The sequence below is a fragment of the Protopterus annectens genome, chromosome 13.part0, assembly GCF_019279795.1.
Source record: "Protopterus annectens isolate FY-2018-M chromosome 13.part0, PAN1.0, whole genome shotgun sequence".
NCBI classification, from domain to species: domain Eukaryota; kingdom Metazoa; phylum Chordata; order Ceratodontiformes; family Protopteridae; genus Protopterus; species Protopterus annectens.
In genome coordinates, this window is record NC_056747.1 from 510529258 (window position 1) to 510545203 (window position 15946).

Here is a 15946-nt window from a genome sequence, read left to right on the forward strand (position 1 = left end):
AGTGCTTCTCGACATAAGGGATAGGACTTGGATCCACCCTGCTTGTTGATGTACCACACTACGGACATATTGTCCGTCTGAACTGCAATAGTCTCGATGGGAAGAGAGTCCTGAAGGGCTTGCAATGCTAAAAGTACTGCTCTCATCTCCAGGACATTTATGTGCAGGTGGCACTCGAAAGGTTGCCATGTGCCCTGGACTGTCCTGCCCTGAAAATGCCCCCCCCCACCCGATCAGGGAGGCCTCCGTTGTCACCGTAGCAACCGGGGAGGGGGGGGACAAAGGGTCTGCCCTGAATGACTTGAAGGGAGACCATCCACCAAGAAAGGTGTTTCTTGCATGATTGGGTGATTAAAATGTTGTGTCACATTGGAAGCTGTTGAAAGGACCACTGGGAAAAGAGCATCCAATGAAGGATCCGCATGTGAAAGCGAGCTAGGGGGAGTAACGTAATGGCTGCTGCCATGAGACCTAAAGTTTTCAGTACAAACCTGGCCTGGATCCTGTTGCTCTGAAGAAGGATGTGAACGTGTCCGTGAATATCTGAAATTCTTTGTGCGGTTAGTTTTGCGAACAGTTTGACTGTGTCTAACATGGCGCCTATAAAAGTAATAGACTGACAAGGCAGACTTTTCGAAATTTATGGAGATAACTAGTTCTTTGCAAATTTGAATGGTGTAATTTCTGGACTGAAGAAGTTGACTCCTGGTGGTGGCGGTAAGGAGCCAGTCATCCAGATATGGAAACACCTGGAATCCTTGACGTCTCAGATGAGCCGTAACCACTGCCATGCATTTGGTGAACACTCGGGGGGCTGTAGTGAGACCAAAGGGCAGGGCCCTGAACTGGTAGTGACTGGCTCCCAGACGGAAGTGGAGGAACCTCCTGGAGCGCCTGTGCATCTTGAGGTGGTAGTATGCATCCTGAAGGTCTATAGAGCACATCCAATTGTCCTGGCCCAAAAAGGGTAGAATGGACTGTAGCGTGACCATCCGGAACTTTGTTCTTTGGACAGACCTGTTCAGCCTGCTGAGATCCAAAATTGGTCTCCAGTCCCCTGTCTTTTTTGGTACCACAAAAAACTTGGAGTAGATTCCGGATCCTTGCTGGTCTGCTAGGACTGGTTGGATGGCTCTTTTTCTTAGCAGTTTTGAGATTTCTAATACTGCTTGTTCCCTTAGACTGGGTGGAACATCTGGAAGGGGCCGTTTTGGTTGTGTTGGGGTGTGGGCAAAAGGAATTTCGTAACCCTCGGATATGATCGACCGTACCCATCTGTCTTCGGCTTGTGAAAGCCAGGCTTCTGGGTACAGTGATAATCTTCCCCCGACTGCCTCCGAAGGCAGACAGTCATGCAGCTTCTCAGGGATGCTGGAAGGGCTGGCCAGAGACAGCTTCTCTGCTACCCTGATTCTGCGGACCCCCTCTGCCCCTAGGGCGGCGTCTGTTATTGCCCCCCCCACCTCTAGAGGGGAACTCACCTCGTGCGTCAGGTGCGACTCCCTGTGATTTGCGAAACCACATTTTTCCACCCTTCTGACCCTTAGGGTATGGTCTAGACGGGGTGGAAAAACGGACTCCCACGGCAGAGAGAGTCTTGCCATCCTGTTCGCATCTGGTCAAAGTATCCTTCACCTGAGGTCCAAACAAGGCCGAACCATCAAAGGGGGAGTTAGTGAAGGACGCCTTGAAGGGGTCAGCAAAGTTACAAAGCCGCATCCAGGCATGACGCCTTAAGGCCACGCCTGTGCCTGCAGCCCTACTCACCCCATCAGCCGCATAGGAAATAAGCCGCATGGAGGAGTTAACAATCGAGTTTAGGATTGCCAGCTGGGAGTTGATTTTGTCTTGAGACCCCGCAGCTGTTGGATCCTGTAGAGTATCACCCATTTCTTTGAGCATGTCTCTTTGAAGGCGGGTGAAATGACAAGTAATTCAGCGACCGCATGGTAAAGGTCGCTGAAGAAAACATCCACTTGCCATACCTATCCATAGTCCTAGATTCCTTATTAGGAGGATGGATCGGTACTGAAGGTTCAGCCAGTTCCTTCTTAGTGGCTGCCGCCACCACCATGGCATCAACAGGGACACCCTTGGTTAAAAACTGCTTATCAGAAGGGGCTGTGATAAATTTTGAAGGCCTTCGTGGGGTAGATTCCATCGTGTCAGGGGCCGTCCATGCCTTCCGCGCCACCACTTCCATGAGGGGGTCAAAGGGCAGAAACACCCAGGAGGTGGAAGGGCGAGAACCAAAAGCCTCTAGGTAAACCGACTCATCCTCAGAAGGATTGAGGGTAGACCAGTTCCCCCTCTGCTTGAGGATCTCAAGGATGTCAGAAAAGGAGACATCCTCAGAGGGGGACCCTTCTGACTCATCCAAGTCGGTGTCAGATGTGACGGACTCAGAAGAGTCCACATGCTTCCTCTTGCATTTCCTCTTGCAAGGGGGCTCCCCTGACGGATCATGGGAGGCCTCGGAAGAGGAGGATACTCCCAATGGGGGCACCTGAGGCGCTGGATCTCTGCGGTCGGGGTCGAGAGGATGGGTAGAGACCGTAGCAGGCACAACAGTGGGAGGAGCTGAGGGAGCTGACCGTGGAGCAGGCACAGGGGCCAGCACACTCCTCATGACCTCAAAAACACCCCTATCAGGCAGGGAAGAAGGTCACCGCTCCGAAGAGATAAGGACCCCTCCCGGCACCGAGAGGGATGGCTCCAAGGCTGATGTCGGGGCCGAACTCACCTGCGCCGAGGCTCCGAGAGGGAGAACGGGGTCGGACAAGGATCTGATGCCACTCGCCCCCTCGGAGCCGACGAAGGAGTCCCGGCGCCCAGATCCCTCCAAGGATGGGACCATGGAAGAAATCGGAGCCGACGACGGAGCCGAAAGGTGTGGTATCGGCTCAGACGTGTCGACGGTCCCGGCTCCCACGAACTCCGGCTCCAAGCTCAGAGGAAGAGTTGGAGGAGGAATAGACGATGGAATGGGGATAGCTGCTGTCTGATGAGAAGGGCTATGAAGCATCTGGGCCAGTAACTGCGACTTAAGGAGTCTGCTAACCACCCTCTCGAGGTCATGTTCCGAAAGCCTGGAAGACCGAGAGGAATGGGACCGATGGCTCCGTTCTGAAAGCAAGGGAGATCTCGGAGCCGAATGGACTGACTCCAAAGAAGGAGACCTGGAGCACTTACGGCTCGCAGACGGTTCTGACAACAATCGGAGCCGACTGAGTCTTGGGAGCATCGGCTCCAGCCGGAGCTGACGTAGAAGCACTAAGAGCACCACTAGCCGAAGGCTCTGACCGTGGAGCCGACGGCTTAGTAGGCTTCGAAGGTTTACCCGAAGACTTGGTCAGGGAACCTTCGGGCTTCAACAAGCCTCTCAAGAAAAGCTTGTTTCTGCGCTCCTGCAGGACTCTTAGACTGAATGCATGGCAGACAGAACAAGAGTCCTGCAGATGCAGAGGGCCCAGGCAATAGACACAAGAAGTGTGACCGTCTGTCAGAGACATCTTCTGACAGCGCGAGTCACACTTCTTGAAGCCTGAAACCCTGGAATCTTTAGACATCCTGACAGGGATGACAAGTAACACAACAAACACCCACACTCAAACTAACTTAGTCTAGTCACACACACACAAAAAGACTAAGATTATTTTGACTGACAAAATGAAGTAATTTAAACTAAAATTAACTATAAATTAAACTAAAAATTAGCCCAAAGGCTTAGTAATCTATGGAGTGGAGGGTAGGGAACGAGATAGAAATAAACCCGAAAGGGAACTATCTAAGGTGGGGATACAGTAGAGGGGTAAGCAGGATCTATCAGTAAAACTAATACTGAAAAAAGATAGGAAAAACCTTACCAGAAAAGATTTTTACAAATCTAACCTGAGAGCCGGCAAAAACGCAACCTCGCAGCTGAAGCGGCAAACGAGATCTGGGTAGTTAGCGCCTAGCATTGTGGGATACAGGGTAGCCTCGAGCAGGTAAAAATAGCTCTCAAGCTTTAGTATAGGCCGAGTCGGAGCCAAGGATCGGCTCCGAACCCATCCAGCAAGAATGAAGGCGAGATTGACAACTTAACATCCGTCAGTTTTCATCCTTTTCTCCTACCATCCTGGTTAACATGGGTCTACTGAGGCAGTGTAGCAACTACCTCATGTACATGGACAACTCCCTACTTCTAAATCATTCCTGTACTATTTGTGAGACATGCACAGACATTATGAATCGGAATCACAGATGTCTCATGCAAAAGATAATACAGAGCAAGTTGTCAGCCCACCTACCACAACTCCTACTCAAAACACACAGCATACATATACACATAGACCAACATATGCAGAGGTGCTCACAAAAAAATCAACCTAAACACCAGAGACCTCCAAAACACATGCATACTAAACCAACGATAACACCCAAAACATACAATACACAATTACATAAGCATAAGTATCTCATCAAAGCCCATAAGGCAATGTACATCCACTCCAAATATCTTAGTCATAGGTTACTCTATAGACACACAGATGTCCCCCTCACCATGCTGAACAAGGAAAAAGTCGCAGTCAAACGTCTTTCTGGTGCCAGGATTTGTCAGATAATGCAGGCACTCAAGTCTCTCAAGTACCATTATGATTCACAGTACATGTTGGTGTGAAGGACTTGAAACGTACCTCCCTGGACTACATGAAGAGATACATGATTGAACTTACTGATCATGTGTCACAGGTAGGAATGTCCCTAGCCTTCAGCAGAATATTACCCTCGCCTATGATGATATCACAATATAAACAGAATCACTGACTTCAATAATAATTAGCTTGGTTTCTGATGCCGTTCTAAGGGGATCCAGTTTCTGTCCGCCTGGGATGACATGATCGATGGACCTCGATGCTTTGCCAGAGGTGGTGGTCTTTTGTCATCCCTAGGATTTCAGCCTCTGGCAAAGGCTCTTGCCTCCCCATAGTGCCTTTTTTTAGGCAAAGTCAAAAGGACAAAACTCTCACCGTAAACATTTCATCAAAAAACCACCTCAAGGTTATGCTGTTGAACGCCAGGAGTCTTAGCATAAAAATGCACTCACTGGAAGCAGCCCTCACCTTGAAGTCGCAGACATTTGTGCAGTCAAGACCACCTGGTTCAAGGCTGTGCAGAGCACCCCAGCCATACTGGGTTACACCTCCTTCCACATGTTCAAACCACAAACTGTAAGCGTGACAACAGTGTATCAATATTTATTAAAGATAAATACACCTCCAGATTTGTTCAACAGTACGATTCCCTGGAGATACTTCAGGTGGAATTAACTGTTGGTAGGACACCTATTCAAGTCACTGCCAGCTACAGGACAAACTCAATGAATCAGGACGCCTACTCTGTCTATTTGAATCTACTTGAGTCTATCAAGATACATCCAAACACCATGGTTTTGGGCGACTTCAACTAACCATCCATTGACTGGGTAAATTACCCATGCTCAAACTCACTTACCCAAAGGTTCCTTGACTTTAACTTCAATGCCCTGGATCAGCTGGTTGACACCCCCAAAAGGGGTACCAACATCCTGGATCTGGTGCTTACCAATATAGGGGACTGCGGTAGGACCCCCACTGTGAGGTCTTCCCTGGTGAGATCTGACCACAAATCACTCTCACTCAGAGTAACTATCATACCTGATCCCTCCCTTGCCCCCCCCCAGCAGCAACCAGACTAAAAAAACTTCCCCAAAGCATATTATAACCTCTTACGGGATGATATAAATAATTTCACTGCACCAACCCCCTCAGACAGAACTGGCAGCTATGTAGAGTTCTACCCCAATGCTTTATATAAACACCTGTATAACTGCATTTACTCTGCCGTACTGGATAGGACCAAAACAAGCTCTTCAAGGAAGAGCAAACCTGCCTGGTAGACAACTGCCATTAACAGGCCTTATAATAAGTGGAAGAAATTGCTGTCCAAGAGTACGAGGAAGCGGGCCCTAAACTGGAAACACTCCCCCCCAGCTTAAACAAGCAAATAAGACTTCTTGTGATGTTCTCCAAAGCACATTACGAATTCCAAATTAGCTTCCTCAACTAAGGACAATCATAAGGTGTTCTTTAGTTACATCCGTAACCTAAAAGGAAAGGCCCAGATTTGTGCTGAACTGGTAGTTAGTTAATGACGCCACATACACTGAGCCTATGGACATATTTCACTCCCCTGTCCCCACCACACAAACCCCATGACATCCCTACTACCTGTTCCCTGCCTTGCATCTCTAAAGAGCAGGTTGTAAATGCCCTCTCCAAGGCCATAAACACAGCATCTATGGGACTGGATAACATCCCTGGCGGCATCCTACATGGGCTCCAACAAGAATTAGCAACACCACTGGGTACTCTTCAGTCATAGTCAAAAGCACCAGCTTCATCCCAGCTGAATGGAAAATGGCCAATGTTATCCCCTTGCACAAAGGTGGTGCTTCCACTAACCCCGGGAACTACAGACCTATTAGCCGGACTTGCCTTATCTGCAAGGCCATGCAGCAAATCATCATGGAACTTAGCAACAAAGATATAGGTAATCTCCAAACTCTTGACCCTACTCAGTTTGGATTTGACAAAGGAAGATCATGCCTGTTAAACCCGGGGGATTTCTTTGAGACAGTCACCAAGCCCCTGGACAAGGGGAAATCTGTGGATACAGCCTACGCAGACTTAGCCAAGGCTTTTGACACTATACCCCACTCAGACATCATTGGCAAGCCCACGCAGCTAGGTATCAACCCTTATAAATGGTAGGTGGGTTGCCAGCTGGATCACTAAAAGGGGAATCCACCTCCAACAGCAGACCAGTAAAAAGTTGTGTTCCACAGTTATAAGTCCTGGGACCTCTACTGTTCAGAATCTATTCTTCTAAAATACAAGCAAAAACTAATAGTCTGAAGCTGACAAAGTTTGCTGATGACTGCAAACCGGGAGAGGCCATAAACTCTCCAAATGATGTCAACATCCTACAACAGGGTCTTATGCAAACAAATGATTGGTGCCAAAGTCATGGCCTTAAACTCAATGCAAAAAAATACAGTATCATCCCTTTCAGCAAGGACGATGTTCCTGCTAACTACCACATCAATAGCAACATCTGAGTATATTGACAGCAACCTTAACTTTGATCACCATGTCTCCACAGTGGTAAGAAGGGCATTGTATACTGCTCATCTCATAAGTAAGGGCATTGCCTCTAGAAAAAAAAAGGTTATAACCTCCCTTTACTCTTCTCTCATCAGGCCAATAATGGAGTAAAACTCCCCTTTTGGTATGTACCTTTCAAAGCACCTGCAGCAATTGTAGACACCACAGAGGTTCCTCACGATGACAATTCAAGGTCTTCAGCATATTTCCTATGTGGATTGGCTGAAATCACTGTCACTTTAGGCGATCTCTGCTTGTGTATAGGGAAATCTATGACCCTGCTTTATTGGAAATACTGCATTTCTGCAAGTCAAATGGCACACAGGTTACTCACTCTAAAGACCTTAACCTGGTATGTGACATTGATAGAACCCGTAGGAGGGACAGATGGCCTCCTAGAAGTTACCATACCTTTGAAACAGACTCCCACTTCATGTCAAACAGAGCACCTCATTGCATTTCGAGAGGTCCAATTGGGATAACTGGATGGGCAACAGTAAATTCACCCCAGTGGTTCCACCTGTGCCCATCTCTTTGACAGGGGCAATAGGTGCTGATCGTGGAAACAAGGGTAACTTGGCTAGGCCTGTAAAGACCATAGGGCCATTAGCCTAGTAACTTCCTATGATCCTACCACCCTATGGGGATGGGTAGGATCTGGTTCTGAAAGGACAACTCTCTGTCTCTCTGGGCTGAGACAGGACTCTCAAAAGACCAAGCTAAAGATGGATCCAGGTAGCCCCACCTCTGCAGCCAAAACTCCCTAGAAGCAGTCTGACTCGGTCCAAAGTTGATGCCAGAGCCGAACTATTGAGATTTAAGCGAAGTAAATATTTATTCTCCCATTGATGATGTACACACTTCATCTGGCTCTACACAACACATTCCTCCAAGATGTCAAAAATGTTTTATTACTATTTTGCAGAATAAACCTATATCAAAGGTTGTGTGGAAAAAGTTACTGCTGCCTACAGCTAAAGGGGCATGAGATCTCTGCCTGATCCATACCTTTGTTGTACACACAGTTAAATGTTCCTTGCATTTGGGATGCAAAAAATCAGCTGTGATGAAAAGGGGTTGCTTGAACAACACTCACTTCAGAAATAGCTGAAATTTGATTTGTTGGGCTAGAGCTAATTTAGCTTATCAAATTGGAGGTGAATGCCAACATTTGGGTGATAGAAAAATTAAATTGGAAGCCTGGAGAATTCTAGTGGCATCTGCTCATGCCACACTAACATCATTTAATGCTTCAATCTGTTTTAAAGTCAGGTTAAACCAGAATCCAGAAATACAATATTGAAGTCTCTTATTGGAACTAACTGCTTAATGTCAGCCAGATTTCAACAAAAATACTCTGAAGACAATGGACTACCTAAATTCATGGGGGACTGATGCAGGCTTACAACAAAATGACTGCTGAACTTCTAGGAGGACAGGGTAAGCTGCAGTAAGTGAAGTTCATCAGAAGTGTTAGAGACAGACAAATCTGGAAAATGGTCAGTACAGTACAAAAGCTATTAGTATTTACAAAAGCGCCAATAAAGTTAAAAGCAGAAAATGAGTGGTACAATGTTTAGCTAGAAAGATCCCACTACAATGAGGCACAGCTTACTCATTATCAAGGTACATTATGTAGTCTAAACAGTTTTGAATATTTGCTTGGTGTTGTCTCTCCAAATATCTCTATACAACCAATACTCTTCAACATGTGGTCTTTAATGCTTCAGGTTAATGATGGAGATGCCTGAAGAGAATCGGCAGCACCGCGATACAAGCTGCGATTGTGACAGCCTTGATGAATACAAAATGCAGCTCCCACACTGCATGGATAGAACATGGTTGGTGCAACTGAAGCTTTCTTCAACAGAATTACTGTTAGGGGTCCTGGGGAAGGGGTCTGTTTGAAGCATAAGTCAGTATTACTTGTACTGACATAAATGGTTTAAGAAGTAATCAGAAGGAACTAGGAGGAGGCTGAAGTGCCAAAACTCAAATAGTTCCACATGTTTACGAATGCAATGTCTCACCCTTGGTCTGTCTTGGTGGTAAGAAGTCACAAACAACTGAATATTGATAAATGGTTGTTATAATTAAAATGGATGGAGGCACAAGACTGACTGATGCCCCGGAAGCAAATCAATACAGGCCATATATTTAGTTCTTCACCCCATACTCGTACATACATACACAGAATCACTGTTTAAGAAAGACTGTTGGTTTGCAAGTAAGGACTACATATTTAATAAATTTAATTCTCTTTTTACAAGTTCATCTCAATTCGTTTTATTACACAAGGGTTACGAGTTGCTATTTCTTTATATTAATATGTGTTTATGGAGCAATGACCGAACTATCTGTATGTATATTTGTCTGAAGTAATATCAACGAAAGAATTTGAAGAAAAGATCATACTGAATTTTTTTGAGAACAAATACTGAAAAATGCCAAGATACAAGGTTGTATTTACACATTAAAAAGGGGCTGTAATTTTGATTGCATTTATTATTTTCAAGTCCAGTTGTTTAATGCTGAAGGCACTTCCTGATCAATGGCAGCAGTTAAGCTCAAGTCTGGCATGGATGGTAACCCAACAATGATTACCGTTTCTGATGAACATTTTTTACAACCACTGTGCCAACCTTTTGCTGAAATAACTACAACAATGAAGCATTTCCACTGGGTTACTAAATCCTGACTCCTTTACTCTCAACCTTCCTTCCAAGGGTCTTCAGCAACTATCCTTTTCCCATTCTATCCCTCTTCCTACTCCTGGAATACATACCTTATTTCTCTTTACACTACTGACCTTTTTTGAGTACAGTTGTATTCAACTACCACTTTTAAAATTTAAAACCATCCTGAAGTTTATTACCAGCTATTATTTTTTGACTTCCTCTCAGCTGAAGCCCAAGTAAACGTTTTTGATATATTTACTTAACCATTAAGATACCTCATGCATTTGCAGTCTTCATTTCACTGAATTACTCACTGAATGCTGATAACACAAATACATATCAACTTTTTTTGATAGGTTTACTTTGTACACATTTTAATCATGTTGCATCTTGTTGGCATTCTTCATTTCAGTTCGTATTTCCATCCGTACAACAGTAACTGTACTACTGCTGTTTTACTTGCTTCATTACAATCTCCATTTCAATATGAATATCAGACAAAAATACTGTGTACACTGCTGCTGGCAGCACTTTGTTGGTCATGGTTGCAAAGATTCTATGACTAGAAAACTTACCAGGCTAACAAATAAATGATTAAAAACAATACAAGTTATGAAAATGAATTCCAAGAGCTGAGCAATCCCTTAATTCACAGTACAAGGATCTCAAATGCTGCACTGCAAACATCTGCGATAAAAATGTTACTTTTGCAAGGTCTTTTTCAATTAAATTTCTTAAATAGATTAAATTCATCACAAAGAAGTGGTCCTTTTCATTATGACCTGGCAGCACTGTTTTGTTAACTGACTTTTACAGAGTTACACAGTTTGAAATGAAGACAGAGACAATCAGGCCCAGGACTACATAAGGAAATTCAATAGCAGTTCATAAGTATAACTGCTAAGCTGTCAGTCTGAGATTTGACCATATGTTGAAATGTTCACAGAAATATTGCGCTGATACTGTAAGCCTTCACCTCAGCTAATGGTTACCTACTGAGCAGTGAATGTATATCTCTTGGTTTGAGGACAATGGTAATCCTGCTTTTGTTAGATTGCAAGCACTACAGAGATAAAGGAAGAGGTAATGGAAAGTTTTCCTTTCCAAAGGGGAGGAGACCTCTAGAATTGCTTCCCTTGTTTTAGAGACAATGTCAGACTGGGCGCTACCGCTGCCATTCTAAACAGAAACTAGGGAGGTGAGAAACATTGCAACATGAACAGCTAGTGCTTTTTAAAGTGATATCAGAACTATTAAATGCACACACTTCTAAAACAAATTTTCAAGAGCAACACCAGTGAAGTGAACATGCACTGGAACTAAGAGGGGGAGGGAACCCCCCCCCCCCATTCCTCAGCAAAGAAAATCTGGACAAGGGCAGAAAATTACATACGCTGGCTTGGGAAAATTCAATTCAGAATACTAAAAATGCACTTGCATGGTTTAAAAGATTTTTTTTTTTAATTATTTCAGCAACTGACACTGCAGAACTAAGCCCACTATTGCTTTAGGGGTTGATAATCAGGAGCTACTAGATTACCCCTCTGACACTGTAAACAGGGGCAATCAGGGCAGGAAACAAATAGGAAGATAAGAGATGTAAACACGTGTGTGTGTGTGTGTGTGTGTGTGTGTGTGTGTGTGTGTGTGTGTGTGTGTGTGTGTGTATACACGTGCGAGCGTGTGCATGTGAGCGCATGCTCACATCTATATATAATTTTTGGAAGTGAAGGTACCGGCCAGAGTCACCTTGGGAAGAGAGAAAAAAAGACAGGGTACTCTCCATGCTTTCACTTCTAAATGGGTACGATAGGAAAATATGAGTGGACATGCAGTGTATGTGCACGTTTTAAATAATTACTTTCTTTTGATGAGACCCCCCCCCCCTGCCCCAGGAGTGACAATGGTCAGATGCGTTGGAAGCTGCTGAAGGCAGGGTGGGGGGGCAGAGGGTGAGGGGGCACTTATCGATTTAAAAAGGAAAATTTTTTAAAACTATTTTCTACCACAACATAGGTTCGCTTGAAGGACATTTTAAGCTTAGCCAATTTCCCTGCTGGTGCTTGAATTAACATTTCTTGATTGTTCTTACCTATCCCATGGCTGGTAATTTTATATTAGCCCTAGTGAGATAACTGATCATACCATGATAAATTTGAGGGGACTCATGTAAGGGATGCAGGAACTGCCTCTATCCATTAGTGGCATAAGGGGTAATCCTGGAGTACATTTTGTATTACCCATGCCAAGATGCATTGGAATACAGACAGAGATGAGCTTTGTTTTACTTGAATAGATAGTCTGCTCTGGAACAGTGGTAGCCTCCATGACATATATCCATCTCTCCACAACATTCAGTTTAGATACCTGGATTGAGTATATCTGATGCCATTTGACTTGCAGATGTTCAGTAGGTCCATCAGTATAAGGTCAGAGGATGCTAGACACAGGTCACCTCTAAGAACACTGTAGGATACAGAGTAAAGTGATAAATCTTTGAGGTGGTCCATGCAAGACCTATTGTTTAGGACTTGCATCCTTTTGGTAAGGTATCTGTGGGTATTTCAATTGTTGCATGGGTCTGGACAGATACATGCCAAAGTGGACATTATACAAATGATTGACCCAATGATAGCTTTGTAAAGGGGGACAATAACATTTCAAGATCTAGTCACAACCAATTTGTTTATAAGCTGTGCAATACAGAAAAACTTTCTTATAACAGTGAAAAATACTACAGCTGGATCATGGTTAAATGAGGCCCTAAGCAGGGTAATAGACTGGGCTCCCCCAAAGCAGCCCCTCCTGTAGCAACCCCATAACACTCCAGTAGTAGCCCCCCCTCCTCCCCAGCCATTCCACTGTTATTTCTCCTCAGTTACCATAAACATTGTTCAACCCTGTCAGTGTGCATACTGTTTTCTTATTTACTTCTACAATGATTACAGAAATTGAAATAAAATAGCACAAAGACTGAGCCATTTGCTAAACAAACAATACAGTCTCACAATGAAAACAGAGCAGTAAGCTTCACTGCCCTTGAAACTCGCATTCACTGAAACGGCATGAAAACCCACATTCATTTTGCATCTGGCTAGTGGTGGGCAAAGCTTACCTCTGGGCCGTTTTAAACTACAAGCTCCTTGCACATTTTTAGGGCCATGCATGCATGTATGCATTCTTTGATTGACCTTCCGGAGTGTATTAAATTATATTCTTTGTATTAAATTATATTCTTTGTATAATACAGCATCATTTGATAGAATGTGTTTTAAATTTGTAGTTTTGAACAGTCTTCTAGTAAGCAATGAAACAAAATGTATGAACCAATGACAAAACTACCCATTTCAGAAAATTTCAACCATAAAAGGCCGCTCAAACTTCTGTCATTACAATCCATCAATATCAGTAAATATGCAAAACCTCTGTAGAAGTCATCTAAATAATTCTACATTAAAGGGATCTGTAACTAATGAAGATGTTGCTGCTAGCAAATAACTTTGTTTCATTGTTTCATCTACAAATAAAGTGCCTGCTGCTCTTGAAGAATAAATCGCCTAAGTTACATTAAAAAAAAATTGATAAGCTAGTAATGTTACAATAGGGAATGTCTGGCAAACTGATAACAGGTTCGTAGTTACTACGCAACTCCTCCAAAGGAAGACATTCACAGGATTGCAGCATCTACTTCCTTTGAAGTACAACACAGTACAGTATCAGCGATCCATCTGCATACTGTGGGAGTAGAACCCACTGCCTTCTGCACCAAAAAAAGTAAAGTATACTACCTGTTGTGCTACTAACAATGCGAACAGACTTCGCATAAGCAACACTAAACTTTTCTTCCTCGGAAGCTCTCAGCTCCTTGTAAAATCCACTTGACACTCCACTAAATCTCTCAACTTCGCACCACAAGAAATCTGGAAAAAGCCAAAACTGATTGGGGGGGGGGGGGGGGGGGGCAAAGGCCCAAAACTAGGGACACATTTTAAACATTGCATGTATAATCTTAGAAAGTTGCTAAAATAAAGTGTTCTGTGCTGGCATGCGTTTCCTGAAAGATAGGAAGACTGAAACTTAAAGGGTTATGATTATTTAGAGAATTGCCAGAAAACCACAAATTTTAAGAGCAACAGACCAAAAGATTGAGCCAAGTATTCTGCGAAAATCTGGACAGTTGAGTGCTATGGACTCAACTCCTTGAATCACAAGTGGTGGTATGGGTAGAGAATTCAGGCTCTTGTTTCTTGTATCCAAGGTACAGGATTCGAGCCTAAATAACAATAACCACCAAGTAAACTGAACTGGTGCATCACACAGACACACACCAGCAAAACTCCTCTCCATAAAAGCAGAACCAGCAAAACTCCTCTCTGTAAAACCAGAACCAGCAAAACTCCTTTCCTTACAAACTGCAGCTGAAATGGGCAAACAACAACAAATGTGATGATTTCAGCAATATAAGAAAGCAAAGAACACTGGGCAACAACAACTCTCTCCTTACCTGGAAGCATGACTCTGGCAGCAATAACCAGTAAAAACACTCTGAGGGCAGCAGGACTCTCCTTAAAACCTGAAATACTTGCTCAACGGAACAGCTATAGTTTAAATTCTGCGTGCGTGCAAGTGTGGACTGTGTTTAAATCCACGTTGGCGTGCGATGCACACATGGGTCCTCCTTGAAGACGACGCCATCACCAATGAATTTTGGAGTGGCCCTAGGTAACTGCTCATGGTCTTGCAGCTGTAAAAGTGTGTGGGGGTGCTCCACCCCCCTTGCCCTATGGTTCCAGCACCCCTGACAATGGTTCACAGGCAAGTACTAGGCTACCTTCCCTTGAGGGCCATTTTAAGCCTAGCCAATTTCCCTTTTTGTGTTAGATTAGTGACGTTTGTAACCGCCTCAAGACTACTAACAATATGGGACACAGCAACAGCAAAGGAAGACTGCTTAGTTCAAAAGTTTACCTTTTCTTAGAAATTGGGATCACTTGGATCCCTGCCATGTAGGAATGCAGTCTGTGCTCTTTTCCACACCACTAAACAGTCAATTGTGAGGAAAGATGAGATAGAGGTGTTAGCCTAATACCTTTCTTAATCTGTGTGGCCCATGGCTCAAAGCTGGCTGAATGGGTGACCCACTGACTTTTTGTTTTTTTTTTCCAAAAGGGATAAAGCTCAGACACCTCCACAGAAGTTGTATCTCACTAACTAATACGATTAAGTCTGAAACTGTGGATAATTTATCTTAAATTTTTGATCGTTTGTGTGGTATTTTGGGTTCAAATTAATGGACTCTGAACAGACTAAACACCTGTTGACACAAGTTTATAATTAGCAAAATACAGGTCTGGGAAACAATTTTGTCGGCAACAGCTGAAGACCACCTAAGGAAATTGGGGCTGATTACAATAGATGCATACATGACAAAAACAACTTTACACTGGTAACAGCTGTGGAAATATTAATTTCCTATTATTCTGTGCACACATGAATGGTTGCAGATAATTTCATTTTTCTCTATTACTCAAAGGAATACGCTTTTGGCAAAAAGCAATATTACCGTTTCTTCCTTCGCTTTGCTGTTCTCTGTTCTGCCATCACCTTATTTTCTTTAAGTTTCTTTTGGAAGTCTTCATCAAGGGCTTTCTAAAAAGACATTTTATTAATTTAAAAGTGAAATGTAAATTACATGTTCAAAGATGTCCCATCAAAAACAATAAATTTAGTTCACAGTTACAACTAGCATGTGCACTACAATGTACAGAAATAATCAGTACTGAATTTTGACATTTGAAACAAATATGCATAAAGAACCTGGATTTACATTAACCAGCTTCTAACTTACAAAAGAACAAAAAATATTATACAATAAATGTCAAGAAAGAATCAAGATTCATCTTATCTTCATTTCAAACAAGGTGTGGCAAGGGTGTCTCATTCCCAACATTTAAAGGAAGAGTCACATATCAGTTTATGAAGCCCATTTTCACCTATAGTGAAGAACTGTGGATACGGATTGAAACAAGCCTGCATGTATGCATGACAGACATTTAGGCTTTTTGTTACAGGAATTACTTT

General features: G+C 43.5%; 1 protein-coding gene across 1 annotated transcript in view; it reads right to left on the reverse strand.

Annotated features, from left to right (window-relative positions):
- Positions 1-15946, reverse strand: part of PRKRIP1 (PRKR interacting protein 1) — a 353977-nt gene that overhangs the window by 229340 nt on the left and 108691 nt on the right. The window contains exon 4 of the mRNA XM_044054135.1: positions 15429-15514. Coding sequence (XP_043910070.1) covers positions 15429-15514 — 86 coding nt within the window. The remainder of the gene's footprint in view (positions 1-15428; positions 15515-15946) is intronic.